Here is a 27,924-nt window from a genome sequence, read left to right on the forward strand (position 1 = left end):
ATCACAACATGGCGCCGCTACGGAGCGCCGGGAGGGACGCTTCCAGCCCCGCTCTGTGATTGGTCCTCTGCCCAGTGAGCGCTTGGTTCGTCTCCCGGGCGTACAATCTACATTGGAGGTGATACACGATGGCGGCCAATCCGTGGGATCCAGTGCAGGCCACTGCGGCGTCTTCTCTGATAGACAAGTGTGTGGGGTCCGGAGTGCTGACGCAGGTACTGACACCCCCTGATATGGGGCCCCACCCCCAACCATTTCTCAGCAACACATAGAAACACACCTGGGAGCTACCAATGCCATGGCAAAGACAGGGAGGAGATATAGTCCCCCATCATTGGGGTCAGTTTGAAGGAATAGTGCCCCATCATTGGTGTCAGTGGGAGGAATAGTGCCTCATCATTGGTGTCAGTGGGAGGAATAGTGCCCCATCATTGGTGTCAGTGGGAGGAATAGAGCCTCATCATTGGTGTCAGTGGGAGGAATAGTGCCCCATCATTGGTGTCAGTGGGAGGAATAGTGCCCCATCATTGGTGTCAGTGGGAGGAATAGTGCCCCATCATTGGTGTCAGTGGGCGGAATAGTGCCCCATCATTGGTGTCAGTGGGAGGAATAGTACTCCATCATTGGTGTCAGTGGGAGGAATAGTCCCCCATCATTGGTGTCAATGGGAGGAATAGTGCCCTATTATTGGTGTCAGTGGGAGGAATAGTACAGATCATTGGTGTCAGTGGGAGGAATAGTGCCCCATCATTGGTGTCAGTGGCAGGAATAGTGCCCCATCATTGGTATTAGTGGGCGGAATAGTGACTCGTCATTGGTGTCAGTGGAAGGAAAAGTGGGAGTGTCTTTAGTGGACGAGGTTTTATTTTATTGGTCCTTTATGCTGTATATAACATCATATATTATAAACTCATTTTCTAGGACATGCTGGCCCACGCTCGGGAAGAGACTTCATTCTTCATTCATGTAGAGGAGCTGGAGAAGATTTCTGCACTCAAGGCTGAGATTAGAGAGGTGAAATGCTGTTTCCAATTTATCTGCTGTTCTTCTGTTTGTGCTGTTTAACAACTCCAGCTCCAGAAGATTTACCCCCTTCATGACCAGACCATTTCTTGCATTACGGCACTGCATTACTTTAATTGACAATGGTGCGGTTGTGCGACGCTGTACCCAAATTAAATTGTTGTCCTTTTTTTCCACAAATAGAGCTTTCTTTTGGTGGTATTTGATCACCTCTGTGGTCTTTATTTTTTGCGCTATAAACGAAAAAATGCCGACAATTAAAAAAAAAAATAAATAAAAAAACAATATTTTTTACTTTCTGCTATAAAACACAATCCATTAAAAAAAAAATTAAAAATCTAATTTATTCATCCATTTAGGCCAATCTGTATTCTGCTACATATTTTTGGTAAACAAAATCCCAATAAGCGTGTATTGATTGGTTTGCACAAAATTTTTCGCGTCTACAAACTAGGGGATATTTTTATGGAATTTTTATTTATTTTTTACTGGTAATAGCAGCAATCAGTGATTTTTAGCAGGACTGCAACATTGTGGCGGACAATTTGGACACCTAACTGACACTTTTGACGCATTTTGGGGGACCAGTGAAATTAATACAATGATCAGTGCTAAAAAAAAATTCACTGTACTGATGACACTGGCAGGAAAACAGTTACCATCTGGGGCGATCAAAGGGTTTAGTGTGCTCCTCGGGAGTACTTTCTAACTGTGTGGGGGGTGGCTTAACTGGAGAAAGACAGAGATCTCCATCTTCCTCTCTGACAAAACGTCAATCTGCCTTGTGTACATAAGCAGACCGCCGTTCTGCCTCTCCTATGAACAACCAATGGGTCCTGCTGATTGGCTCCCGCTGTGTCCAACCACAGTGGGAGCGGGTCACTTGTGTGCCCCAGACCCTGTACACGAAATCATGTAGAGGTACGTGATTTCACGCAGGAGGGCCGCCCTGCCACAGTATATCTGCGTGGGTGGTCCATAAGCGGTTAATCATTCAAGTGTATCCAAAAATGAAATGTATTAAAACTTACCAGTCCTTGGAAATGTTGCCAGCATTAGTTTTCTTTGTTTTCAGCCTTTGTGAACCTTCCAGTAACACATTTCTTGTCAATGGCTGACGCTTACTCACTGTACTGTGTGTATGGAGGGGTAGTGTTGTCTACCTAGGACAGGAAATGTAGGACTACAGAACATCTCCCCCTCTTATCTCCTCCATAACATAAGGGGAGGCAATTTCTAGCCCACAGTGGGAACATGGAGAAAACAAGAAGAGTGTCCCCGGGGAATTTTAATTGGGTAGAGCTGTAATTAGTATAGTGAATAAAGAAGTACCGAAGTAGATAAAAAGTAGTATTTATTAATACATTTTTAAAATGCACAGAGAGATGTACAAAATAATCATAGAATTTACATAAAAACACAATACAACGGAAACTGTGTTCAATTCAAAGGCATGCGAGCCAGTGTGTATGAGTGTGGTCACTATCTCTTCATTCGATGAAAATATCCAACAAGTTTCGGAATCTACTGATGATTCCTTCTTCAGGGATTTAAGAATTGAACATATGTGTATCACAATGTATCACAGATCAAGATGTGTATTAACCACTTAAGCCCCGGAAGATTTTACCCCCTTCCTGACCAGGGCCTGTTTTGCGATTCGGCACTGCGTGACTTTAACGGACAATTGCGCGGTCGTGCGACGCTGTACCTAAACAAATTTGACGTCCTTTTTTTCCCACAAACAGAGCTTTATTTTGGTGGTATTTGATCACCTGTGCGATTTTTTTTTTTTTTTTTTTTTTTTTTTTTTTTTTTTTATCATGCGCTATAAACAAAAAAAGAGCGTAAATTTTGCAAAAATAACAATATTTTTCACATTTTTTTTATATGAAATTCCCCAAAAAAAATGTAAAAATCAAAATTTTTTAACATTTTAGGACAATTTGTTTTATGCTACATATTTTTGGTAAAAAAAATCGCAAAAAGCGTATTTTGATTGGTTTGCGCAAAAGTTATTGCGTTTACTAACTAAGGGAAAGATTTTTGTCATTTTTGTTGTTTTTTTTTTTTAACGGGTAATGGCGGCGATCTGTGATTTTTTTTTTTTTTGCGGGACTGCGACATTGCGGCGGACAGATCGGACCCTTGACTGACATTTTTGACACTTTTGGGGTTACCAGTGACATTACTACAGTAATCAGTGCTATACATATGCACTGTTACTGTAAAATTACACTGGCAGGGAAGGGGTTAACTTTTTTTGAGAGGGAGGGGTTGTGTGTGTCCCTAGGGGCGTGATTCTAACTGTGATTGGCTGTGGCTTGATGTGTAGGAACAGAGATCAACGGTCCTACATAGTAGAACCGTATGATCATACACAGGGGAGAATGACAGGCAGCTTGTTTACACTAGCTGCCTGCCTTTCTCCCGCTCTAACGGACGATCGCAAGTGCCCGGCGGACATCGGGTCCGCCGGGCACACGCGCGGGGGGGTCCCCCCCAGAGCCTCACAGGCTAGTGACATACCCATACGTCACTTTGCCTGTGAGGGGCTGACCGCCGCAGTATATGTACTTGCGGCGGTCGGCAAGTGGTTAATACACGCCAGATAGCCACTGAATAAGAAGGCGTCCAAGGGGCTTTTTTGTGGGCCCGGTTTCAAACCGGTTTATCAAAAGGTATTTTTTTGAAAAAACAAACCCCCATAGGAGTACAGCAGGCTGCGGGAAGAAGAGGGAAATATGGAGACACCAGGGCCCTTATGCGCCAAACATTCACCTCCAGAAAGTAGCACCCTGATAACGCTCACAAGGAGCACAGCAAACGCAAGGGATCAGTGCCCAGTAGGAGTATTTGGTTTGTATGGTGACAGCAAGGAGGGGAAAGTGGTAAGTAGTGCCGATCGCGGTGATACCTCACGTGTGGTTTGAACACCGTTTACATATGTGGGCGGGACTTGCAAATGCGTTCGCTTCTGTGCTCGAGCTAACGGGGACAGGGCGCTTTAATTATTATTTTTTTCCTATTTATTTCATCTATTATTTTTTTATTTTTACAGTTTTTTTTTTGATAATTTTTATTCCTATTACAAGGAATGTAAATATCCCTTGTAATTGAAATAAGCATGACAGGACCTCTTTATTGCGAGATCTGGGGTCAAAAGGACCTCAGACCTGACAAGTACACTAAAAAAGAAAAAAAAAATTTTTTTTTTTTTTTCCAAGATGAAAAAAATTGTCTCTATGAATTGGTTGCTATGAGACGACGTTTGACCCCGCTCCGGTCCTCCAAGACCATAGAGTCGAGTGGGGGCCATCTTGCCCTCACTCGACTTTGTCTGTGAGGAGCGTGGACCGGATCGTTTTTGGAAAACGACCGGGAAGCGGCGGGAGGGGGGAGCACCTCTTCCGCCGCACCGTAAGGGTGTTCCCGCAGCAAATCCGGCGCTGGGACCACCCTTATGTGAAAGAAGACCGCCCGCCGTTTCAAAAAATACCGGGGTTATGGCAGCTATCTGCTGCCATAACCCCGATATTTAACGTCAAAATACCGAGGTAAGTCGACAGCAGGCGGTTCGAAAGTGGTTAAAGTAGAAGTCCACCCTAACACATCTATAGTCCTCCATGATCTAACACTAACCTATCTAGCCCTGTAAAGAAGAAATCAGTATACATACCTGTTTTGAAGCTGATCCAACCTGATCCCACGCTGAGTTGTCAGCCGCGGCTTCTCCGTGGAAGCAGGTGCAGAGGACACAGCCGACAACTGAAGCACTATAGTAACTCTATGGGTGACATCACTTCCCATTCATTTCACAGCCGTTGTCGGCCCTGTCCTCTGCAGAGCTTCTGCCGCTGGAGATCGGTTGGATCGGCTTCAAAACAGGTATGTATTCTGATTTCTTCTTTACAGGGCTAGATAGGTTAGTGTTAGATCGAGGAGGTCTATAGATGCAGGGATTTTAGTTTTAGGGTGGACTTATCCTTTCACCACTTGCCACCAAATCACATAACTGGTACGTCATTTGACTTCAAGTGGTTGTACCATGGTGATGCCTGCAGCTTCAAGCTTCACCTCAGTACCATTTTTTTTAGAGCTGACAGTCTGCTATCTTGTAAAAGCAATCAAAGCGGCTAACGAGCCATTCAATTGCTATTACATGTAGCAGGAGGGGATCCCCCCACCCTCCCCCGCCTCCTCCTTCCACGGCTCTCTAGGGCTCTCCCTAGGAGACTCAAACTATTGGCCGCCACGTCCGCTGGCTGTTTGGAGACCTATACAAAGCTGAAATTGACTTTGATTGTGTCTCCGCTATGGTAACCCAGAAGCGATGACATGACCTCACTTCTGGTTTACATGGATGTCAACGGAACCGTTTTTTGAAAATTGTATGTATTAAAAAATGCTGATCTTGGCGTTTTGAATGCTTTTAAATTCAAAGGGGGGATTTGGGGTCTTATTGACCCCAGATCTCTCCATTAAGAGTACCTGTTGCATGCCTATTGCTGTCACAACTTTACCTTGTTTTGGCTAATATTGGACTTTATTGTAATATGAAGTAGCACACCCCTCCATGCCCATTATTTGTATCTGGATGCCCTTGTAAGAGTGACTTTTAAGAGTTTTGTTGTGTTCCATGATTGCAGACCCTCCAGTATAACACACTCTATAAAGCCCCAAATATTAATAATAACAGCTTGTCTCTATCAGGACTCTCTGCTTATAGACTTGGTGAGAACAGCGTCATCTGGTCATCCTTTCTCTTTGCTGCCCCGAAAATAACTTGTTACAAGCATAAACACAATGCATAACAATATGCTTTCTTTTTGAGTAAACCCGTGGGCCTCATGCACAATTGGCTCTAGTATAAAATCTTGACCTTTTTCCCTACCCAGGGAGATGCAGGAAGTACATACAACTGGCCATAGAAGTGAATGGCTGTACTTGGCCATACTAGGGTATATATCAATGTATTTGTGCATCTTTGTAAACATGACTTATAGCCTGTCGGCGGAAATTCTGCATTTTTGAATATGTCAAAGGCAGATTTAATCTGCATGAGGCCTTAAAGTGACCCTATCACCGTGACAATTCCAATTAACCCCTCAAATTAAAGTACTCATATAAGCCTACGTTTGGGTGCATTTATTTGCAAATCCTTTGCCTTGCTGTAATAGAAAGAGACTCTGTGCTTTATCACCTGTGACTTCTGGTAGTGTCAAAGGCTCTTTGATCCTGATATGAGCATGCTACTCCCTTTCCCTGCTCCTGACGTCAGCCAAGGTCCTGACAGGGGTCAGGGAAGCTTTGCATAGTCCCTATGGCAGGTTTGTATGAGACGTCCTTGGTGCTTGCCAGAAACTTTGCTGATGTCCGAGCTGGGGGGTGGGGGGTAGCTGCATGTAAATTGCTGAGCCTTTTTTTTCAATGAATAGATAATTTGATGTATGAAATGTTTTTTCATGTATGTTTGCCTTCACTGTTTGGCTTCACTTTGTGTACAAATCTATAATATCTGATTGTTTTCTATGTGCCTTACAGAAGAGTCTGGAGCTAGAAATGCTGAGGCTTGAGAAAGAGACTGCAGACATCACGCATCCATTTTTCCTCAGTAAGTTATCAGGTTGCTGTGATATTTTTTTATTGTATTTGCTATTCATTGTTTTAAACTGCTGATACGTCTGTAAATAAGGCCTCCACGTATGGCTCCTTTCACACGGCCGCTCCGTGTGAAAGGTCCGCTGCGGGACTTTTTTTTTTTTTTTCCACGGAGCGGATGACATTTGTGTCATCCGCTCCGTGTGCCCGCATATCATCCCATCCGTTTGCGGATGATATGCGGACATAATGTAAGTATATGGCACTGCGGATGTCAGTGGATGACACCGCTGACATCCGATTTTCCTTCCTTTCCATTTTTTACACGGAAGGAAAAATAGGGTTCTGTTCCGTTCGTAAAAACGGAACAGAACTGAAAGGAGGAAAATCGGGTGTCAGCAGATGGTATTCCGCTGACACCCGCAGTGCCATTCACTTACATTATGTCCGCAAATCATCCGCAAACGGATTGGATGATTTGCGGACACACGGAGCGGCCGTGTGAAAGGACCCTATGTCTCTTTTTTTTGCTATGCAGCTCAGTTTGCAACAATATAGCAAATAGCCCTGTACACAGCTGCGAATTTCAATATTTAATTAATATTCGGGCAACAGCTACCACAACACCACACCTGTACAAAAATAGAACTAAAGAGAATTAGTGTTTTTGGCCACGAGAATGATTCTTGGCTATGTTTAAAAATCCCATTTTTCTCAAGGTTCCCCTAGCTCTCTGTGATGTTTAATAATCACTTACATTCCGTTGTCTTTGGAAATCCTAGATAAGAAATGTGAGGCCCTGCAAACACTAAACAGCCACTTGGAGGCAGTTTTGCGAGATAAACGTAGTCTGAGACAAAGGCTGGCTAAACCACTATGCCAGGAAAACTTGCCCGTTGAAGCATCGTACCACAGGTAATATACCACCAGCATTATAATAAAGGCACAACTTTCACACCTACCCCCCCCCCCCCCACATAATGTTTCTTAAATTTTCCCATATTTTATTCTCTACCCCAAATAACAAATGGTGTGTTATATGTACTGTATGTACTATATGAAACAATTACTAATAGGTTTTACTTTTACGTGTATAAAAGTATTTACACCTGCCTAGATATGAAGATATTTGAAAGACAATATATAAGGAGAATAGACTTCACCTTTAAAGTGTTTCTAGACAAAAGTTATGTATTTATTTGTCATTTTGGATAGGGTAAGAATTGGCTGAAAACTATGGGTTTTTTTCTGGTCCTGTTTAGCAGATTTCGCTTCTTTTAGAATGTTGTCACCTTAATAAGTATCGCCATTGAAAGGTTTTACCTCACCTCCTGTTACAGAGACAACTATTAAATACTGAATTTCTCATCCCTTTTTGTGCTGACAACAAAGGTCACCAGAGTAAATAAAGAGATTGAATCTCCCCAGTGGTGACCCAGACAGCAGTAAATGCCAGACAGACACTCCATCCAGCACTAAAAATACAGTTTATTGAGCAGAGATGCACTCTTTTATCTTTTTTCTACTAAAAACATTATGTGTAGACATTATTGTTATTAAAACCTCTTCCATATAAAATCCTGTTTATGAAAATGACATTTATTAACATGAAAAATTAAGTATACCCCATAGAATCTGCTGATTTTTTTTTTTCATCATATTTGACCAAGCAAATATAATCATGGCTACAGCTGGAGGTGATATACCATATGTTTTTTATAGTGGTCCTTCTAAATAAAATGTATACAGAGAGAAATATACAAGCTACTGTTGTTGACCTGTCCTTTAGAGCAGTGGTCCTCAACTCCGGTCCTTAGGGCCCACTAACAGGCTAGATTTTAAGTATTACCTTGGGGAGATGCAGACTAGAGTACTGCAATCACTGAGCAGCAAATGATATCACCTGGGATGTATTTCAGTTATCTTGCAAACCTGGCCTGTTAGTGGGCCCTGAGGACCACTGCTTTAGAGAATGCTAGTCGCCTTATTGTTTCTGTATTACTTTGAGGTACTGGTCCGTAACAAGCATGCAGCAAGTAAAGCTCCTGATCTGCATACTTGTTTCAGGCCAGTGACTCTTGTTAATGATTGCTAGGAAAGTAGCATTTTAAGAAGGTAAGAACAGTATTGGCAGCCCCCATACTTCCTCAGTGTAGGTTACCTTAATTATAACCAATGCTAAAAAAGGTGAAAATGGACACGTTCGTTAGCTGCCATTATTACATGTTTTCCTGTATGTAAGATGTGGCAGTAGAGTTTTCTGTATGTCCTTCAGCATGTTGACAACATGGAGGGACTTGCATGGCATCACAAGATTTGCATGTGTACTATAAAATGGTTGCCTGGTTTAGGAGAAACTTCAGATGCATGCAGGGGATGAGTTTCATAAAAGCAACCCTTGTCTGCAATAGCGGAACATTGCTAAGGTCATGACCTGAACGGCGTATTGTGCTTGTCCTTCATTGTCGGTAGGTTGCTTGTGTTTGTTTCTCTGTAGTGAAGCTCATTACCTGGTATCTAAAGTGCAATTATAGGCAATATTTTTTTTTTGTGTGTAGATAACATAGGGAATTGATCAGAACCTCTGTCTGGGTTTGTATTGCTTTTTGTGTCTCCAATGGGGATGACGCATCTTCTTCTCTTTTTGTCATGGGGACCATTGTTTCTTAGGAAGTGATAAGATATCCAAAATTCTGGAGTTGTCACCAGAACAAGAAGTAAGGGAAAGTCTTCCCCTCAATTCCCCTTCAATTTGAAGAGATGTATTCTTACTTCCTGTTGTGTTTCCAGGAGGGAAAGTGAAGGGACAGACTTCAAAAAACTGACAGGGGTTATAATCATTCCCTTCTACATCAAAAAAAAGTTTTGGCTGTACATACACTTTTATAGGTGGACTGTCTCTGCTACTTAAAAGTAAAATTTTCCCAATCATTTTCCAGAACAGCTCACCTGAGAGAGATGATTGGCTCCGCCTTCACCAATATCACAAACCAAAAAGAGATTAAATAGCCCCCACCCCCCCCCCCCCCCACGTTCCCTCTACAGTTGTTTTGTGTTTCTGAACCATCCAGGAGTGTCACCTTTGTTGTTTTTCCTTTTGGTTCTGGTGATTTGTGGTTATCAGACCCATTCTCTTGTGGCCTAAGACCGGGTGTGCCTGTGTTCTAGGAGCCGTTGTGCCAGGAGGTAGCCCCTTTTTGTGCTTTTTTTTTTTTTTTTCTAGTGCAGGTCAAGCCTCCAGTAGGTAAGGCACCTCCTGTGGCTTGGGCAGCTGTGGAGGAAAAGATGAGTGGCGTGGTCAGATGGACCAAGATGGCGGTGGATGCATCACTTCTTGTTGGGGGCGGTGCTGTTGTTTCCTGCAGGCTGGGTGTACAAATATGACGCAGGTAGGACAAAGCACTTGTGGGTGCAGTTTGTCCCAGAGCTGTTCCAAGATAGCCGCGGACCATACACAATCTGTGCACTTCCTTTCTCTCAGTTTAAAGGAGCCCAGCATCCACTTCTTGAGCATGCTGTTTTATAGCGAGCTGTGGCTTGCTAACTGTGTTTGGCCCAGAGTGGGGAATTGTTTTCCACTTGGTGGATCTGGAAAGGGGTTTCTGCCTGAACTTTGGATGTGAGTGACACCCCGGATGGAGACAGAGCTGCTGCACAGCCTATAGCTCCAAGCACCTCTACCTCCAAGTCTACATCTGGTAAGATAAAGAGGAATTTCCACGCTTCTAAAACTTTGCTTGTACCTGGACCTGTACTTATACCTGGACCTGTACTTATACCTGGACCTGCTGTTGGGGATCCGAGGAGTTTGGTAATGGTTGCCTTTTTTTTTTTTTTTTGCAGATTGATAAGCCCATCAAAAGAGATGTGGAAACTGCAAGGCCAAACTCCCTGACACGCATGCTAGATTACTTTGTGAGAACTGCATTGTTCAGGTAGCAGGCTCAGAGTCAGTCTCATGCATGCGTGAGTTTATGAACGCCATGCGTGGGGAAATTATTTTGTCCTTTTAGGGTGTTTAGGTCTGCTTTGGTGGATTTAGGCCTTTCCACTTCTGGGACACCTGTGGTGGAGAAGGTGGATCCTAAACTACCTCCTCCACCTTTGGTAATGAAGACTGTGTCTTCTGGGACGGTTCCCTCCTCGGCTAAGCCTGCTGTGGATTGGATAGATTCTAGACCACCTCCTCCACCTTTGGTAATGGAAACCTTGAGTTCCCATCCTGTCTCTGGCTTGGAAGAAGGTGAAAATTCTGGGTCCCTATCTGGAGTTCTTTGTGAGATAAAGATGCAGGCAGTTCTAGCAGGTATCTTTTTTCCCCCGTGGAAAATATTGATGAATTGCTCAAGGCAATATATACTTATGAAAAAATTGAACATTCACAGCTGACTCCTTGTGCTCAGGATAAATTCTGTAGGTGCCTTCAGGATCGTTGAAGTCGGCATTTTCTCATCCACCGGTCTTTTAGGAATATTATCCTTAAAGAATGGCAGGATCCTGAGAGAAAACTCTTTTTATTTAGGGGCCATAAGAGGCGTTTTCCATTTTGATGCTAAGAAAGAGGAGTCTCTTTTTAAGTGTGCTAAGTTAGATGCTGCGCTCTCCTCAGGTATCTAAAAATACAGACCTTTCGTTTGAAGTTGTTGGTGTCATTAAGGACCAGATGGACAGGAAAGCGGAGTCGCTGCTTGGCCACACATGGGATTCTTCAGCCTTTCCCTTGGGACCAGCATTGGCCACTACCTGTGACTTTGGAAATCTGGGTGCAGAGATTAGATGATTTACTTTCTTCCGGCACCCCAATAGACCATATTAGGGAGTCGCTTTCACTTGTTTTCAAGTCATTAGTTTTCCTGGCAGATGCTGCTGCGGATTCAGTCGAGGCTGTTTCCAAAACTTCGGCCCTAATCAATTCTGCCAGGTGAATCATTTGGCTAAAATCCTGGGAAGGTAACTTTACTTTCAAAAACAAATTGTGTGGTATTTCCTTTGAGGGGAATCTGCTTTTTGGGGTGAGGCTTGGAGACAATCTTGCCTAGGTCTGCGGAAAAGGGGAAGAAATTCTTGATTAAAAAGAGGGGACCTTTCATTCTAGGAGGCCTGTTCATAACTTCCAGGGTGACCCAATAAAGGACCGAGCAACGGTCGACAAGGGAAAAGGTGGGGCGCTGTTTGCTGCTTCAGCCCCCTAAAAGAGTCCTAATGACGTCCGCCTAGGAGTCTTTTTTCTACAGTCAATGGGTAGAGGTCACAGACAACCCCTACATTCACCAGATAATAAAAGAGGGTTATGGGCCATACACACTATAATATTTTTTGAAGACTTTTTCCTTTAGACTTACCAAAACCATATAATATGAGGTCAAACCTAAACACTTTCAATTTGTATGCAATCTGACAGGCCCTTGCGCTACATAGAAAAGGTAAATCTGAAGGAAAAAGTCTTCAGAAAATCTTATAGTGTGTATGGCCCTTTACAGACTAGAATTCTCCCACCCATGGACCCATAATTTTTTGTCACCAGTCTGCCAAAAGACCAGGAGAAAAGGCTTTCCATGCAGGAATGACTTACTCTGTGGGTAAAGGAACATGTGATTATACAAGTGCCAGTGGATCAAAGATTCTGAGGGTTTTACTTACTCATGAATGACTTATGTTGTTCTAGTCAGAAAGCCATCGGGCACGTTTCAAATGATCTCTCAACCTAAGTCAGTTGAACAGGTTCTTTTTCACAAGACATTCCGGATGGAAAACATTTCTTCTGTGAGTAATCTGATCTGCTGGGATGCCTTCATGGTTTCTTTGGACCTCCAAGATGTTTATTCCCATGTTCAAAATTTTTCACTTGAATCAGAAGTTCCTGCGGTTTGCTATCCAGACAGAGGAAGGGTTGCAGCATTGGAAATTCGGTGCCCTTCCCTTTTGGTCTCTCAGCAGCCCCAAGAATTAAAAAAAAAAATGATGGCCAAGGTTATGGTTTTCCTTCGTCTTCAGGAAATTTCTATAATTTCCTACTTAGACAGTTTCTTGGTTTTTTCACAGAGCAGTCTGCAACTGTCACAGAATTGTCAGGTGGTCCTGCAGACATTGTCCAGAGTGGGCTGGCAGGTAAATTGAGAGAAATCCAGTCTTCTGCCACCCCAGACTATGGTGTTCTTGGGTTACATGATAGACAAAAGTCAGAAGAGGATTTTTCTTCCCGAAAAACTAGTGTCTGCAGTTTAGACGGTGAAAATTCTCCCACAAAATTCTGTCCACCAGTTAATGCAGGTATTGGGTCTCATGACTGCAGCTATTCCAGAGGTTATCTTTGCTCAGTTGCACTCCAGATGTCTCCAAAACTTCCTCCTCAGGGCCTGGAATCGCAAGCACAAATTTTTGGACATGCTATTATTTCTCCCCAACTCCATTTTACCAAATCTCTCTGGGTGGGAGGACCCCCAGAATCTGAGGAGGGGAGAACTTGGGCACAAAGCTCACTCATCAAGGTTACTACGAGTGGCAGTCTTTTGGGGGTGTGGGGTCCACTCCAGGGATTGGCAGGCCCAGGGAAGATGGCTGCCAGAGGAGGCGCAGGATTCTTTCAACTTTTGCAGACTTCTGACAGTCAAGAGAGCCTTAGAGACTCTGCAATGACAGGGTTCAGTTGAGAGATGTACTGGTCTTCTCGGACAACGCCACAGTTGTGGCCTACCTCAACAAGCAGGGAAGTACGTGTTCAGACACCTTCCAGAACTTAAGATGTTCGGAGAAGACAGTCTCATCCATCTCGACAGTTCACGTCAAGTTGACGATTTACGTCCTAGCGGACTATTTAAGCAGGTTTTAGGTGACCAACAGTGATTGGAAACTCAACCAAAAGATATTCAGAGAGATTGTTGCAAAATAGGGGTATCCAGTGGTAGATCTATTTGCTACCAGGCACAACAGGAAGATGGAGTCCTTTTACTCTCTAGGAATACAGGGAGTGCAGAATTATTAGGCAAATGAGTATTTTGACCACATCATCCTCTTTATGCATGTTGTCTTACTCCAAGCTGTATAGGCTCGAAAGCCTACTACCAATTAAGCATATTAGGTGATGTGCATCTCTGTAATGAGAAGGGGTGTGGTCTAATGACATCAACACCCTATATCAGGTGTGCATAATTATTAGGCAACTTTTTTTCCTTGGGCAAAATGGGTCAAAAGAAGGACTTGACAGGCTCAGAAAAGTAAAAAATAGTGAGATATCTTGCAGAGGGATGCAGCACTCTTAAAATTGCAAAGCTTCTGAAGCGTGATCATCGAACAATCAAGCATTTCATTCAAAATAGTCAACAGGGTCGCAAGAAGCGTGTGGAAAAACCAAGGCGCAAAATAACAGCCCATGAACTGAGAAAAGTCAAGCGTGCAGCTGCCAAGATGCCACTTGCCACCAGTTTGGCCATATTTCAGAGCTGCAACATCACTGGAGTGTCCAAAAGCACAAGGTGTGCAATACTCAGAGACATGGCCAAGGTAAGAAAGGCTGAAAGACGACCACCACTGAACAAGACACACAAGCTGAAACGTCAAGACTGGGCCAAGAAATATCTCAAGACTGATTTTTCAAAGGTTTTATGGACTGATGAAATGAGAGTGAGTCTTGATGGGCCAGATGGATGGGCCCGTGGCTGGATTGGTAAAGGGCAGAGAGCTCCAGTCCGACTCAGACGCCAGCAAGGTGGAGGTGGAGTACTGGTTTGGGCTGGTATCATCAAAGATGAGCTTGTGGGGCCTTTTCGTGGTTGAGGATGGAGTCAAGCTCAACTCCCAGTCCTACTGCCAGTTTCTGGAAGACACCTTCTTCAAGCAGTGGTACAGGAAGAAGTCTGCATCCTTCAAGAAAAAAATGATTTTCATGCAGGACAATGCTCCATCACACGCGTCCAAGTACTCCACAGCGTGGCTGGCAAGAAAGGGTATAAAAGAAGAAAAGCTAATGACATGGCCTCCTTGTTCACCTGATCTGAACCCCATTGAGAACCTGTGGTCCATCATCAAATGTGAGATTTACAAGGAGGGAAAACAGTACACCTCTCTGAACAGTGTCTGGGAGGCTGTGGTTGCTGCTGCACGCAATGTTGATGGTGAACAGATCAAAACACTGACAGAATCCATGGATGGCAGGCTTTTGAGTGTCCTTGCAAAGAAAGGTGGCTATATTGGTCACTGATTTGTTTTGTTTTTGTTTTTGAATGTCAGAAATGTATATTTGTGAATGTTGAGATGTTATATTCTTTTCACTGGTAAAAATAAATAATTGAAATGGGTATACTGTATATTTGATTTTTGTTAAGTTGCCTAATAATTATGCACAGTAATAGTCACCTGCACACACAGATATCCCCCTAAAATAGCTAAAACAAACTTAAAACTACTTCCAAAAATAGTCAGCTTTGATAATTGAGTTTTTTGGGTTCATTGAGAACATGGTTGTTGTTCAATAATAAAATTAATCCTCAAAAATACTCATTTGCCTAATAATTCTGCACTCCCTGTAGATCCGGCAGCTCTGGGAATGGATGCTTTGGCCTGCATATGCTTTCCCTCCCTTTTCCCTACTCCCACTGGTGATCAGGAAAATCATCAGGAAAGGAGCAGAAGAGATATTGATAGCTCCTTGGTTGCCCAAAAGGAGCTGTTTTTCTGCTCTGATGTCTCTGTTTCCCTCCCGTGGTCATTACCGGATCGGTGGCATCTGTTGTTTCATGGCCTTTTCCTGCACCCAAGCCCTCAGATCTTCCATCCTGACCGCTTGAAAGCTGAAAGACAGATCCTAAAAATAAAGGGATTTTCAGATAGAGTTATTGACACTGTTCTCCAGAGTCGTAAGTTATCAGTCAGGAAGACTTTAAAACCTGACAAAGAAAAATCGGGCAACCTTTTTTTTTTCTGTGCCAGCTGTCCTGAACTTCCCTCAGGAGGGGGTCGAAAAGGGCCTTTCCACCAGCACCTTTAAGGTGCAGGTTGCAGTCCTTTCAGTCTCTTCTTTTATTCAAGGCTAGCTAAGGATCCAGTTGTCAAGAGGTTTCTTATGGCTAGAGTACAGTGTACACCTTGAGTTATTAAGTCAGGTCACCCATGGGAATTGTCTCTGGTGTTAAATTTCCTTACTAAGATGCCTTTTGAAACTCTGATAGAGGCAGATTTAAGGTTTTTGACACTTAAGATGTTTTTATTTTGCTGGGAGTGACCTCTGGTAGGAGAATTGCAGACATGCAAGCTCTGTCTAGTAAACATCCTTTCTTGTCCTCTTGGAGGATAGAGTGATTTTAAAGCTGGACCCGCTTAATTTGCCAAAGTAGTATCTAACTTTCACAGGTCACAAGAGGTCGTGTTACCCCGTTTTTGCAATGAACCTAAGAACAAGGAAGAGGAATGTTTCAGCTTTTTTCAACCAGAGTGCCTTAAGATTTCTTCAGGGGCGCCTTGTCAAAATGCCTAAAAAATTATCGAAAACGCAAGCCAGCAGGTGGATGAAGCCTGCCTTTTAGTTACACAAAGCCATGTGTTTTCATTATGCAACATTATGACTTTTTAGACACTGACATCCTAACAACCAATGACGTCATTAATTGATAAGGAGGATGTCTGTTGCCTCCATAGCATCTTTGTTTGACCCTCCTCTGCCCCTCTTCCTCAGCATTCGTAGTCATATTAGCCGACTGATGGAGAGAAATTGAGGGAGAAGATAAACACTGGAATACTAGTCAGTACCAGTGTGCTAAAGTGTATTTGTTTTGGAAGTATAAATCATCTCTAATGTTGGTTGTCCTACGTGTGGATGTTGCTGCGTTATGTATAACTATTAGAATAGTTTTTTATGTTTTAGAATGGGGTGCCTCAAGACTAAAAAAAGTTTTAGAAACACTGATTTAGATGTTAGGAGATGCCTAATTTGGTATCTGGAAGTTACCAGAGGTTTTAGAAGATCATCTTGGCTCCTAAATTTATACAAGTTCCAAGAAGGGTCTTTCTGCCTCCAAAAGTTCCATTGCTATGTGGATTAGAGACACGACCTGTCTAGCCTACAAGCATTCGGGTCATTCGCCACCTGCTAAGGTTAGGACACACTCCACAAGATCACTAGCCACATCCTAGATTTAAAGAGCAGGTACTTCATGGGAAGACATTGCAAGAGCAGCAGTTTGTCCTCATCCCATGCTTTCCTAAATCACTACTGAGTGGAGATGTTATCCAGCCAGGATCTATCCTTTGGAAGGAAGGTTTTGCAAGCTGTGGTTCCGCCCTTAAGGTAGGATTACCTGTTGATCCCCTTTTAAGCAAGCTTCCTGGATGATGATTGGGAAAAACCTTGGTTAGTCTTACCTGCAACAGTATTTTCCAGGAATCTTCCAGGATGGTTAATATATTCCCACCCAGTTTGTTTTATTCACTGAGTTTGTTGGGATTAAGGTGTTTCCCTTGTGGATGTTGGTAGAGGTTCTTTTACTTCTTACAGCTGAAGATGGGAAGGTAAGAGGGGTGCTATTTATTCTCTTTTTGGTTTGTGATTCCTGTTGAAGGTGAGCTGTCCTGGAAGATTCATGGAAATACCATTAGCAGTAAGACTAACCGAGGTTTTCTCAAACTTAACATGATTGTTATGACTTGAAAGGACCGTTTTGACATCCCAGTTGCAGATATGCAGTTGTGCAGGAAATATTTTTTGTCGAATGCCTCCTGATATGTTGTATTTTTATTTAATGGCCCCATTTATCACAGTGCAGAATGTGCGTATAAACCATTTATCAAGTTTCAACGTATTCTGTTCCTGTCTAGGTTCGCTACTGAACTTTTACCCCTCGCTGTTAAATTCATTGAGAATTTAGAATTCTATATCCAGACCATCCGGAAAATTCCTGAGATTCCAGACTGTGCTAAAAATCTGGTGAGTGCAGCTTTAATTTGTCCTGATTCAACAGAAACCAGTATGCAGTGAGGCTCATGTTTGTGCTTCCTGTGATGCTGCTTCTTGGAGATTCACTTTGAAGTAACTGACTTCTCTATACGTGTGCAGCATGTATTAGGGCAACAAACCTGAGCCGAGCATCTTAAAGTAAATCTGCGCCTTGTCCATGCAGGCAAAGCAACAAGTTCATCTATATTCCTCCCTCAGCAGTAGCACATACCTTTTTTTTTATTTTTATTTTTTTCCCCTCCTTGTTCTCTCCATGTGACCATCAGGAGCAAGCAGATATCCCCCGTATTTTCAGGTAGGGTGTTTCATGTGACTCAAACCCCTTCTTCCCAGTGACAGCACTGGTGCTTGGTGATTGGCCCAGCACTGTTACATGGGGTAAAGAGCAACTCTGTAGTGCTTTGTAAGCTCCAAGTCATGACTTTGAGCTTACACAAGGCTTCCTCTCTTCACCACTGGTGGCTAAACTGAGCAGAGGGGGAGCAAATGGAAGGCGTGTACAGGCTCTTGGTCAGAGAGGAAAGGAAGGTAGGAAAACTGTTGGTTTGCCCTATACAATTAAACCACCAGTTAATTTTAAAGCCCCCTCTGCTGAGAGTGTGCCAGATATATTCTTGTTCATTAGGTTCAGATCTGTTTTATTTTTATGGTAATTATTTTCTTTTAGTTAATATTTTTTAACAGTAAGTCCCCTTACATATGAACATTCAACTTGCATACTTTCAAAGATGCAAACGTGTTTGCAAGTCCAATTCTGTAAAGCTGGGTACGCACACTCGTCTTTTTATTAACCCAGCGGGCTGAACAGAAAAAAACCGACAGATCGCTGTACTAACACAAGCAATGTTGGTGCAGCGATCTCCCCTGCTGTGGCTTTGTGTTCTGACAGGGGACAACTCCCTGCCTGAACACACTGATCAGCACTCGCAGCCTGTGTCTGCAAGCGCTGATCTTTGTTGGACTTGCAAACAATGTGGACTTACAAAGGAATTCTCAGAACGGAACGGAATTAATTTGTAAGTAGGGGACTTACTGTAGCCCCAACTACACTCAAGGTGCAGGCCTAGTATACCAGGCATATGAGCTAATATGTTTAATAAGATGACTGGTGTACAGACACCTCCTGTCAGATAGTAACTTATTTAGCTTATATCGCCAGCATAACCAGGCTGCAGTTGCTGTAAGAGGCCAAAAAGCATTGTGTGCTTCTAAAACATCAGTGTAGTGCTGTCCCCTAAAACAGTGTTTCTCAACTCCGGTCCTCAGGGCACACTAACAGGCCAGGTTTGCAAGAAAACTGAAATACATCCCAGGTGATATTATTTGCTTTTCAGTGATTGCAGTATTCTAGTCTGCATCTCCCCAAGGTAATACTTAAAATCTGGCCTGTTAGTGTGCCCTGAGGACCGGAGTTGAGAAACACTGCCCTAAAATACCAGTGTAATGCTGATGAGCACAACTTTTCAGCTAAGAAATAAAGTGAATCTCCTAGATAATTACTGTAGTGTACCAGAGCATGGGTTTCTGGGAGATTGCCTGTCAGATTGGATGGAGAGCGCCTGTGAAAAGCAATTTTCAAGTCGTGCCACAGATTCTCAATTGGATTTAGGTTTGGACTTTAACTGGTCCATTCTAACACATGAATATGCATTGATCTAAACCATTCCATTGTAGCTCTGGCTGTATCTTTAGGGTCATTGTCTTGCTGGAAGGTGAACCTCCGCCTCAATGAAGTCTTTTTGCAGACTCTAACAGGTTTTCTTCTAAGATTGCCCTGTATTTGGCTCCATCCTTCTTCCCATCAACTCTGACCAGCTTCCCTGTCCCTGCTGAAGAAAAGCATCCCCACAACATCATGCTGCCACCACCATGTTTCACAGTGGGGATGGTGTGTTCAGGGTGATGTGCAGTGTTAGTTTTCTGCCACACAAAGCGTTTTGCTTTTAGGCCAGAAAGTTAAATTTTGGTCTCATCTGACCAGAGCACCTTCCTCCACATGTTTGCTGTGTCCCCTACATGGCTTCTCGCAAACTGCAAGCAGGACTTCTTATGGCTTTCTTTTTAACAATGGCTTTCTTCTTGCCACTATTCCATAAAGGCCAGATTTGTGGAGTGCACAACTAATAGTTGTCCTGTAGACAGATTCTCCCACCTGAGCTGTGGATCTTTGCAGCTCCTCCAGAGTTACCATGGGCCTCTTGGCTACTTCTCTGATTAATGCTTACCTTGCCCAGCCTGTCAGTTTAGGTGGGTTTAGGTGGGTGGCCATGTCTTGGTAGGTTTGCAGTTGTGCCATACTCTTTCTATTTTCGGATGATGGCTTGAACAGTGCTCCATGAGATGTTCAAAGCTTGGGATATTTTTTTATAACATAACCCTGCTTTAAACTTCTCCACAACTTTATCCCTGTGCTGTCTGGTGTGTTCCTTGGCCTTCATGAAGATGTTTGTTCACTAAGGTTCTCTAACAAACCTCTGAGGGCTTCACAGAACAGCTGTATTTAAACAATTCAGCCCCGCCCACCGTACATTTACTGCGGCACTCAGCGGCTGCTGGGCAAAGCGACGTAGCCCTACGTCGCTCCTTCAGGAGAGAGACTCTAGGGGGTTGCGCGCGTGCTGCCCCCGCTTGGTAGCTGGGGAGCCAGCGCGTGTGACCGGCGGCTCCAATGGGCGCTGGCCACTCGCGATCTCCCACAGCAGAGAGAGAAGGACAGACGGCTGATGTAAACACAGCGGTCTGTCATTCTCCCTGAAGTGATCACAGAGGCTATGTGATCCTGCTATATAGGATCGCATGTCTCTGTGATTAATTCACAACCCATGCCCCCTGACAGTTAGAATCACACCCCTAGGGACACATTTAACACCTTGATCACCAGTACAGTTAACCCCTTCCCTTAGGGGCTCTCAGAAGAAGTCAAGTGGACGAAACGTCAGAGCCGATGTGTGCGGTCGCTATACCTTCCACACTGGATATCATCCGTTATTCCTATTTGCTACAGGAATGGTTTGGAATGGTCATCAGGTGTACATATTTTGAGCTTTATGCCTGCACTCCAATGCCCTCTTGTAAGTAGCCATTTGGAGGGGAGAGGGGTTTGCATTGTGTGTGATCTTAATAAAGTGTTACGGAATTACACTATTGTTGCCCCCACTTTGTTCGATTACATGATTTCTTGAACTGAGGAAAAGTTGGAGTAAGGAGCAGCCCAGCAGTGATCTATATACCCGCTGATTGGTGGACCTCATTGAAGGCTCTATATTCACCAGTTTCTGGTGAGTGTTCAATCTAAGGGGGGGAGCACCGGAGTGGGCTTGAATTTTGGGAGAGTAGACAGGACCCCTCACTCCCCTGCCCTGGTGGACGGATTGTGCCAGTTTATCACTGCATGGACTGTATACACACAAACAATATGAGTCTTTAAGGACATTGTTTTATACAATAGACCTGTGTATTGTAGCGCTGCTAGTGTTCAGTTTATTTTACTTGGTTTAATATCCTCAACATCTTTCCTAACCCCTTCCCTGCCTGTGTAATTTTTACAGTAACAGTGAATATTTTTAGCACTGATCACTGGTACCCCCAAAAGTGTCTAAAATGTCAGTTAGGGGTTCGATCTGTCCGCCGCAATGTCGCAGTCCTGCAAAAAAAAAAAACTCAGATCGCCGCCATTACTAGTAAAAAAAAAAAACAATAAAAATGACATAAATCTTTCCCGTAGTTAGTAAACGCAATAACCTTTGCGCAAACCAATCAAAATTCGCTTATTGCGATTTTTTTTTTTTACCAAAAATATGTAGCAGAAAACAAATTGGCCTAAAATGTTAAAAAATTCGATTTTTACATTTCTTTTTTTTTTTTGAGAATTTCATATAAAACAATAAAAATTACATAAATCTTTACGTAGTTAGTAAACGCAATAACAAAAAACTGAAAAAATCCTAGGGAAGGATTTTCCCAAAGAGAACGGGGGAGACCGGATGTTTGAGATGCCTTGTAAATGGGGTTACATAAGAAATTCGTAAAATGTATGAAGCAAAAGATATATGTAAAAAACATAAACTCTTATTGCATAGTTACAAAAAGCAGTCTAAAAGGACTTGCACATACAATTGTTATAAAAAATCACATCAGTTTCTAAAAAAACTTTTAGTACATGGTCAAACACCGACATGAAAAAGTGGATATCACAGAACACATAGGTGACAACACAGAGTGACGTGGTGTCGGACCCCCAAACCCCAACGCGTTTCAACTTTAACAAAGTCTTCCTCTGGGGGTATATTGGTCTGTAGCTTCTTTAGCACAGATCTGTATATACAGTACATAGAACAAATAAGTAATCTATATCATACAAACAATGCATCTACAATACCAATGCAGATGGGTGCAGAACTTACATGAATGTGTGGTCCACCCACATTTACATCCTGGATCTACCAATTATTTACTGTATAGGTTGTGTGATCCAAATTGCCCGGGAACATACCAGGACGGCGGTCCTCACCTGGGAATCACAAGGGGCAGGGGCAAAACCTGACGAGCAGCCTGGCGGAGGGAAGGAAGGAAAGGAAGAAGCAAAAGAGAGAGATGCAGCAAGAGAAATATGGCTTTTATCTCGTAGTCAGTCAGGTTGAAAAAAAGACACAAGTTTATCTGGCTCAACCAATAAAAAACAATAAAGAAAACACAACCATACAATCCCATTTACACAATCCTATGCCCGCAGTTGATCCAGAGGAAGGCAAGAAAAACCCCAGCAAAGCATGATCTAATTTGCTACAGCAGGAGAAGAAAATTCCTCCTGATCACCCGAGAGGCAATCAGATATTCCCTGGATCAACTTTACCTATAAATATTAGTACCCAGTTATATTATGTACACCTAGGAAAAAATCCAGGCCTTTTTTAAAGCAATCTACTGAGCTGGCCAGAACCACCTCTGGAGGGAGTCTACTCCACATTTTCACAGCTCTTACTGTGAAGAAACCTTTCCGTATTTGGAGACGGAATCTCTTTTCCTCTAGACGTAAAGAGTGCCCCCTTTTCTGTGATAACCTTAAAGTGAATAACTGAACACCAAGTTCACTATAGGGACCCCTTATGGTTTGACCATATATCCCTTTTAATCTCCTCTTCTCAAGAGAGAATAAATTCAGTTCCTCTAAACATTCCTCATAGCTGAGCTCCTCCATTCCTCTTATCAGTTTGGTTGCCCTTCTCTCCACTTTCTTCAGTTCCCCGATATCCTTTTTGAGAACTGGTGCCCAAAACTGAACTGCATATTCCAGATGACGTCTTACTAATGATTTGTACAGGGGCAAAATGATATCTCTCTCTCTCTGGAGTCCATGCCTCTGTTAATACAAGAAAGGACTTTGCTTGCTTTGAAAACCGCAGCTTGGCATTGCATGCTATTATTAAGATTATGATCCACCAGAACACCCAGATCCTTCTCCGCTATGGATTCCCCCAGTTCTACTCCCCCCTAGTATGCATAACTTTACATTTATCAACATTAAACCTTATTTGCCACATAGTTGCCCAATGAAACAGTGCATTGAGGTTGGCTTGTAAGTTGGAGACATCCTGTAAGGAAGTTATTCCACTGCAAAGTTTGGTGTCATCTGCAAAGACCTGAAATGGTACTTTTAATCCCAGACCCTATATCATTTATAAAGATATTAAAAAGTAAGAGTCCCAACACTGAATCTTGGGGTACACCACTGATAACCTTAGACCATTTAGAGTAAGAACTATGTACCACTACTCTCTGAATTCTATCTTTTAGCCAATTTTCTATTCTTTTACAAACTGATCTTTCCAAGCATGTAGACTTTATCTTACACTTTAGCTGTGTGTAGAGATCTGTGTCAAACGCTTTTGCAAAATCCAAGTATGTAGTATCCACAGCCATCCCTCTGTCCAAGGTTTTACTTACCTCCTCCTAAAAATAAATCCTGTTTGTTTGACAACTTCTGTCTTTCATGAATCCATGCTTTAAAATATTTTTTTTCCAGCAAGAACTTATCTATGTGGTCTTTTATTAAACTCTCCAGTATCTTCCCGACTATAGAAGTTAAACTAACAGGTCTATAGTTATTTGCCAAAGACTTTGATCCCTTTTTAAATATAGGCACCACATTGACCCTAAGTCAATCCAGTGGTACTATTCTAGTCCTTAACGAGTCCCTAAATATTAGAAACAAATGTTTAGAAATTACAGCGCTCAATTCTTTTAGGATGCGTGGGTGGATACCATCTGGTCCAGGTGCTTTGCCCACGTTTATTCGGTCTAAATATTTCTGGACCATATCACTTTTGAGTTATTGTGGATCATTTGGGGCTGTGTCAATACCGTCCTCATTATGGTCATGAGCTTCCCCATGCTTCTTTGTATACACAGAGCTGAAGAAAGTATTTAATAAATTTGCCTTCTCGTTGTCCCCAGTCACCCACTCCTGATTATTTTGTAAAGGGCCTACATGCTCCAACCTGACCTTTTTTACTATAAATATTTTTGAAGAATTGTTTGGGGATTTGTCCTACTTTCTTTTGCAATCTGTCGTTCCTTTTGAATTTTTGCGTCCTTGATTTCCTTTTTACATATTCCGTTATATTCTTTGTAACAATTAACCACTTAAGCCCCGGAAGATTTTACCCCCATTCCGACCAGGGGGTATTTTGCGATTCGGCACTGCGTGACTTTAACGGACAATTGCGCGGTCGTGCGACGCTGTACCTAAACGAATTTGGCGTCCTTTTTTTCCCACAAACAGAGCTTTCTTTTGGTGGTATTTGATCACCTGTGCGATTTTTTGATCACGCGCTATAAACAAAAAAAGAGCGTCAATTTTGCAAAAATAGCAATATTTTTCACATTTTTTTTATATGAAATTCCCCAAAAAAAAAATTTAAAAATCAAAATTTTTTTACTTTTTCGGCCAATTTGTTTTATGCTACCTATGTTTGGTAAAAAAAATCGCAAAAAGCGTATTTTGATTGGTTTGCGCAAAAGTTATCGCGTTTACTAACAAAGGGAAAGATTTCTGTCATTTTTGTTGTTTTTTTTTTTAACGTGTAATGGCGGCGATCTGCGATTTTTTTTTTTTGCGGTACTGCGACATTGGGGTGGACAGATCGGACCCTTGACTGACATTTTTGACACTTTTGGGGTTACCAGTGACATTTCTACAGTAATCAGTGCTATATATATGCACTGTTACTGTAAAAATACACTGGTAGTGAAGGGGTTAACTTTATTTGGGAGGGAGGGGCTGTGTGTATCCCTAGGGGCGTGCTTTCTACTGTGATTGGCTGGGGCTTGAGCTGTATGGACACTGATCAACGGATCTACATACTAGATCCGAGTGATCAGTATCCTAACAGCAAGGAGAATGACAGGTGGCTTGTTTACACAAGCTGCCTGACATTCTCCCTCTCCCCCGCCGATCGCCGAGTGACCGGCGGACATCGGGTCCGCCGGTCACACGCGCGGGGGGGGTCCGTGACCACGCGGGAGCGCGCCTCCGGGGGCGCGCGCTCGCTCCCTAGACCCTCACAAGCTAGTGACGTAGCCCTACGTCACTTTGCCTGTGAGGGGCTGACTGCCGACGTAGATCGGCGTTAGGCAGTCGGCAAGTGGTTAAACAATGATAGTGTTCCTTCATTTTTATATTTTTTAAAAGCGCTTTTCTTTTTATCTATAGCTTTTTAACTTTGGCCGTGAGCCACATAGGTTTTATTTTTAGCCTTTTAAACTTATTGCCCATGGAAATATACTTTGCAGTGAGTTTGCAAACAATTTTTTTTGAAGAATTCTCATTTCTGTTTTGTGTTCATCGATGCTACTATTTCCCCCCAGTCTAAGTCTTGGAGAGCAGCCCTCATCCTTGGAAAATTTGCTTTCTTAAAGTTAAGTGTTTTTATATTTCCTGTATGCTTTTGTTGCTTACAGCTAACATTAAATGAAACCATATTATTGTTGCTGCTACCCAGATGTTCTTTTATATAAACATTAGTAATATGCTCTGCATGGTTTGAGATTACTAGGTCCAGCAGAGCATCATTTCTAGTTGGGGCCTCAATAAACTGCACCATAAATCTGTCTTGTAATTGGTTTATACATTTTTGCCCTTTAACAGTTCCAGCAGTGCCATTACTCCAGTCAATGTCTGGGTAGGTAAAATCCCCCGTTATTATCACTGTCCCAGCCCTTGCAGCCCTTTCTGTCTGTGCCAGGAGCTGAGTCTCCACCTCCTCATTAATACCGGGAGGTCTATAACAAACTCTAATGATAATCTTTGTTTTACGCATACCCATGTACATTTCCACCCATACTGCTTCGGACTCATCACACTCTCCATCAATTAGGTCCTCTTTCACACTCACTTTGAGATTACTTCTCACATAGAGACAGACTACACTACCCCTCCATTTTTACCCTGTCTTTCCGAAAGAGATCAGGAATAATATTAGCCCAGTCATGTGAAGATTGAAGCCAAGATTCAGCAATACCAATTAAATCATAGTTCTCCTCGTGCACCAGAGTTTCCAACTCACCTATTTTGCTTGGCAGACTTCTGGCATTGGTGAACAAACACTTTAATTCATTGTCACAATTTTGCACACTTGTTTTGCATATTTTCTATTTTAGTACAAATAGTACAATTTCCAATGGTTGTTTGTAACATGGGTACCTTCTTATCCTCTGCCATAACTCTCCCCCCATCTTTCCCCATTCCATCCACCAATAGGGGCTGACCCCTGCCTGACCTGTCTGCTCAATTATAATTTAATTCAACTCCCCCCCCCCCCCCCCACCTAAATCCTAGTTAAAATACTCCTCCTCCAGCCTTTCCAGGCGCAGACTGTCAAAATCTCACATTGAAGTCAATGTGACTAGACCACTCAGCTCACAGTATGTGGTAATCCCATTCAAAATACTATTTTTGAAAGAAAAAAAAACAGGTATTCAGCACCTGAATGCCTGCAAGCTGCTGCTTTACCACCCTCTGAAATGCAAAAGGCAGTAGAGACATGTAAACTTATTCAAAATCTCCATACCACCTAATTTTAAAACTGGTCTTATAAAAATGAAGATGATGTCATAGTAACCATATTGTGTTTGTTAAAAAATTAAAGAACACTGTAAATGGTTGAAGTAAGCAATGTATGGTTTGCGCCCACGGGCACGTGGACCTTGGGACCCCCTTGACCTACTCAACCCCCCATATGTGGCCCATAAAATGTTGGAATATGCCATGCGCACTTTTACTGTACGTCCTTGATTGCTGTATGTATAATTATTTCTTTGGCGATGCATTGTATGTACCATTTTTTGTCCTTTTTTGAAAGTTGATAAAAATATGGAACAAGAATCAGTCAATTTACACTTTTTCTCTCCATGGTTTTTATTAAACCAGTTACTGTTGTGATTGAAGAATCTCAGATACTGATGTGTTCATCTTCTTTTCAGGACATGGCTTTGGTGAGGTTGGAATCTCTTGAGACAGATTTAGAGGAACTGACTGAGCAGATCTTAACATGGAGAGAAAAACAAATTAGCCTTCTCCAAGGCAACATCCCGGGCAATGCACAAGCAAGTTCCAGCAGTATAAAAGAATCGACTTCTTATTTATCAATTGAAAACCTGCACCACTAATAGTCCAGGTTCACATTCTGTAAATGTAAATGTATATGTATGTGTATATGTGTTAAGCATGCAGCCTTATTTAAAGTCTTAACTTTGTTTTTAGTGGGGAAGCGTTGGAATTTCTTTCAGGTGTTAGTGCTATCTGTGATTTTCCCTCAAGGAGATGACACCAGGACAGGAAATAAGGATAGTGGGATCACTGGGACAAGAAAACACAGTCATTGACATATTACAAAAGTTTTAACCTTAACCTTTACTACTAATGAAAAAAAAAATGTTTTGTTAATGTATTTGGCCCTATTGGAGAAATTTCCCACCATTTTTTTGCCTGCTGATTCATTGTCATAATGGACAGGAAGTAAGGAAATTCTCCCTTAAGTAGACAGACCAGGCCAGGGTTCTAACCCTTCCCGAGTTGGGATTTTAATAAGTTATTAAAAATGTGCAAGTACGCAGTAACTTATAAATATTCAATTAGATTTCAATATACATTTGATTCATGAAATACATATTTTGATTGGCTATCGCGGATTGCTGAACTTTGCACATCGTTCTTTGCCTAAATAAATAAATGGATTGTGGCCTACCTTACACATCAGGAAATCTGAAAGATCCATGTATTCTAAACCTGTGTATTTAATAGACTTCCTCTTTGTATTTTTGTATATATGTGTTTAAAAATAAATGTTGAAACTTTG

The 27,924-nt window shown here is 42.4% G+C and overlaps 1 protein-coding gene across 1 annotated transcript; it reads left to right on the forward strand.

Moving 5' to 3' along the window:
• The first annotated feature begins 1 nt into the window (after position 1).
• On the forward strand, positions 2–27,853 carry HAUS2 (HAUS augmin like complex subunit 2). Its single transcript, XM_082275039.1, has 6 exons — positions 2–215; positions 922–1,014; positions 6,568–6,637; positions 7,407–7,539; positions 17,431–17,539; positions 27,050–27,853. Exons 1-6 carry the CDS (start codon positions 129–131, stop codon positions 27,233–27,235), a joined length of 678 nt encoding a protein of 225 aa, XP_082131165.1. The 5' UTR covers positions 2–128; the 3' UTR covers positions 27,236–27,853.
• The last annotated feature ends 71 nt before the right edge of the window (positions 27,854–27,924 follow it).

The sequence above is a fragment of the Pelophylax lessonae genome, assembly GCF_965119305.1.
Source record: "Pelophylax lessonae genome assembly, chromosome: 13".
Classification (NCBI taxonomy): domain Eukaryota; kingdom Metazoa; phylum Chordata; class Amphibia; order Anura; family Ranidae; genus Pelophylax; species Pelophylax lessonae.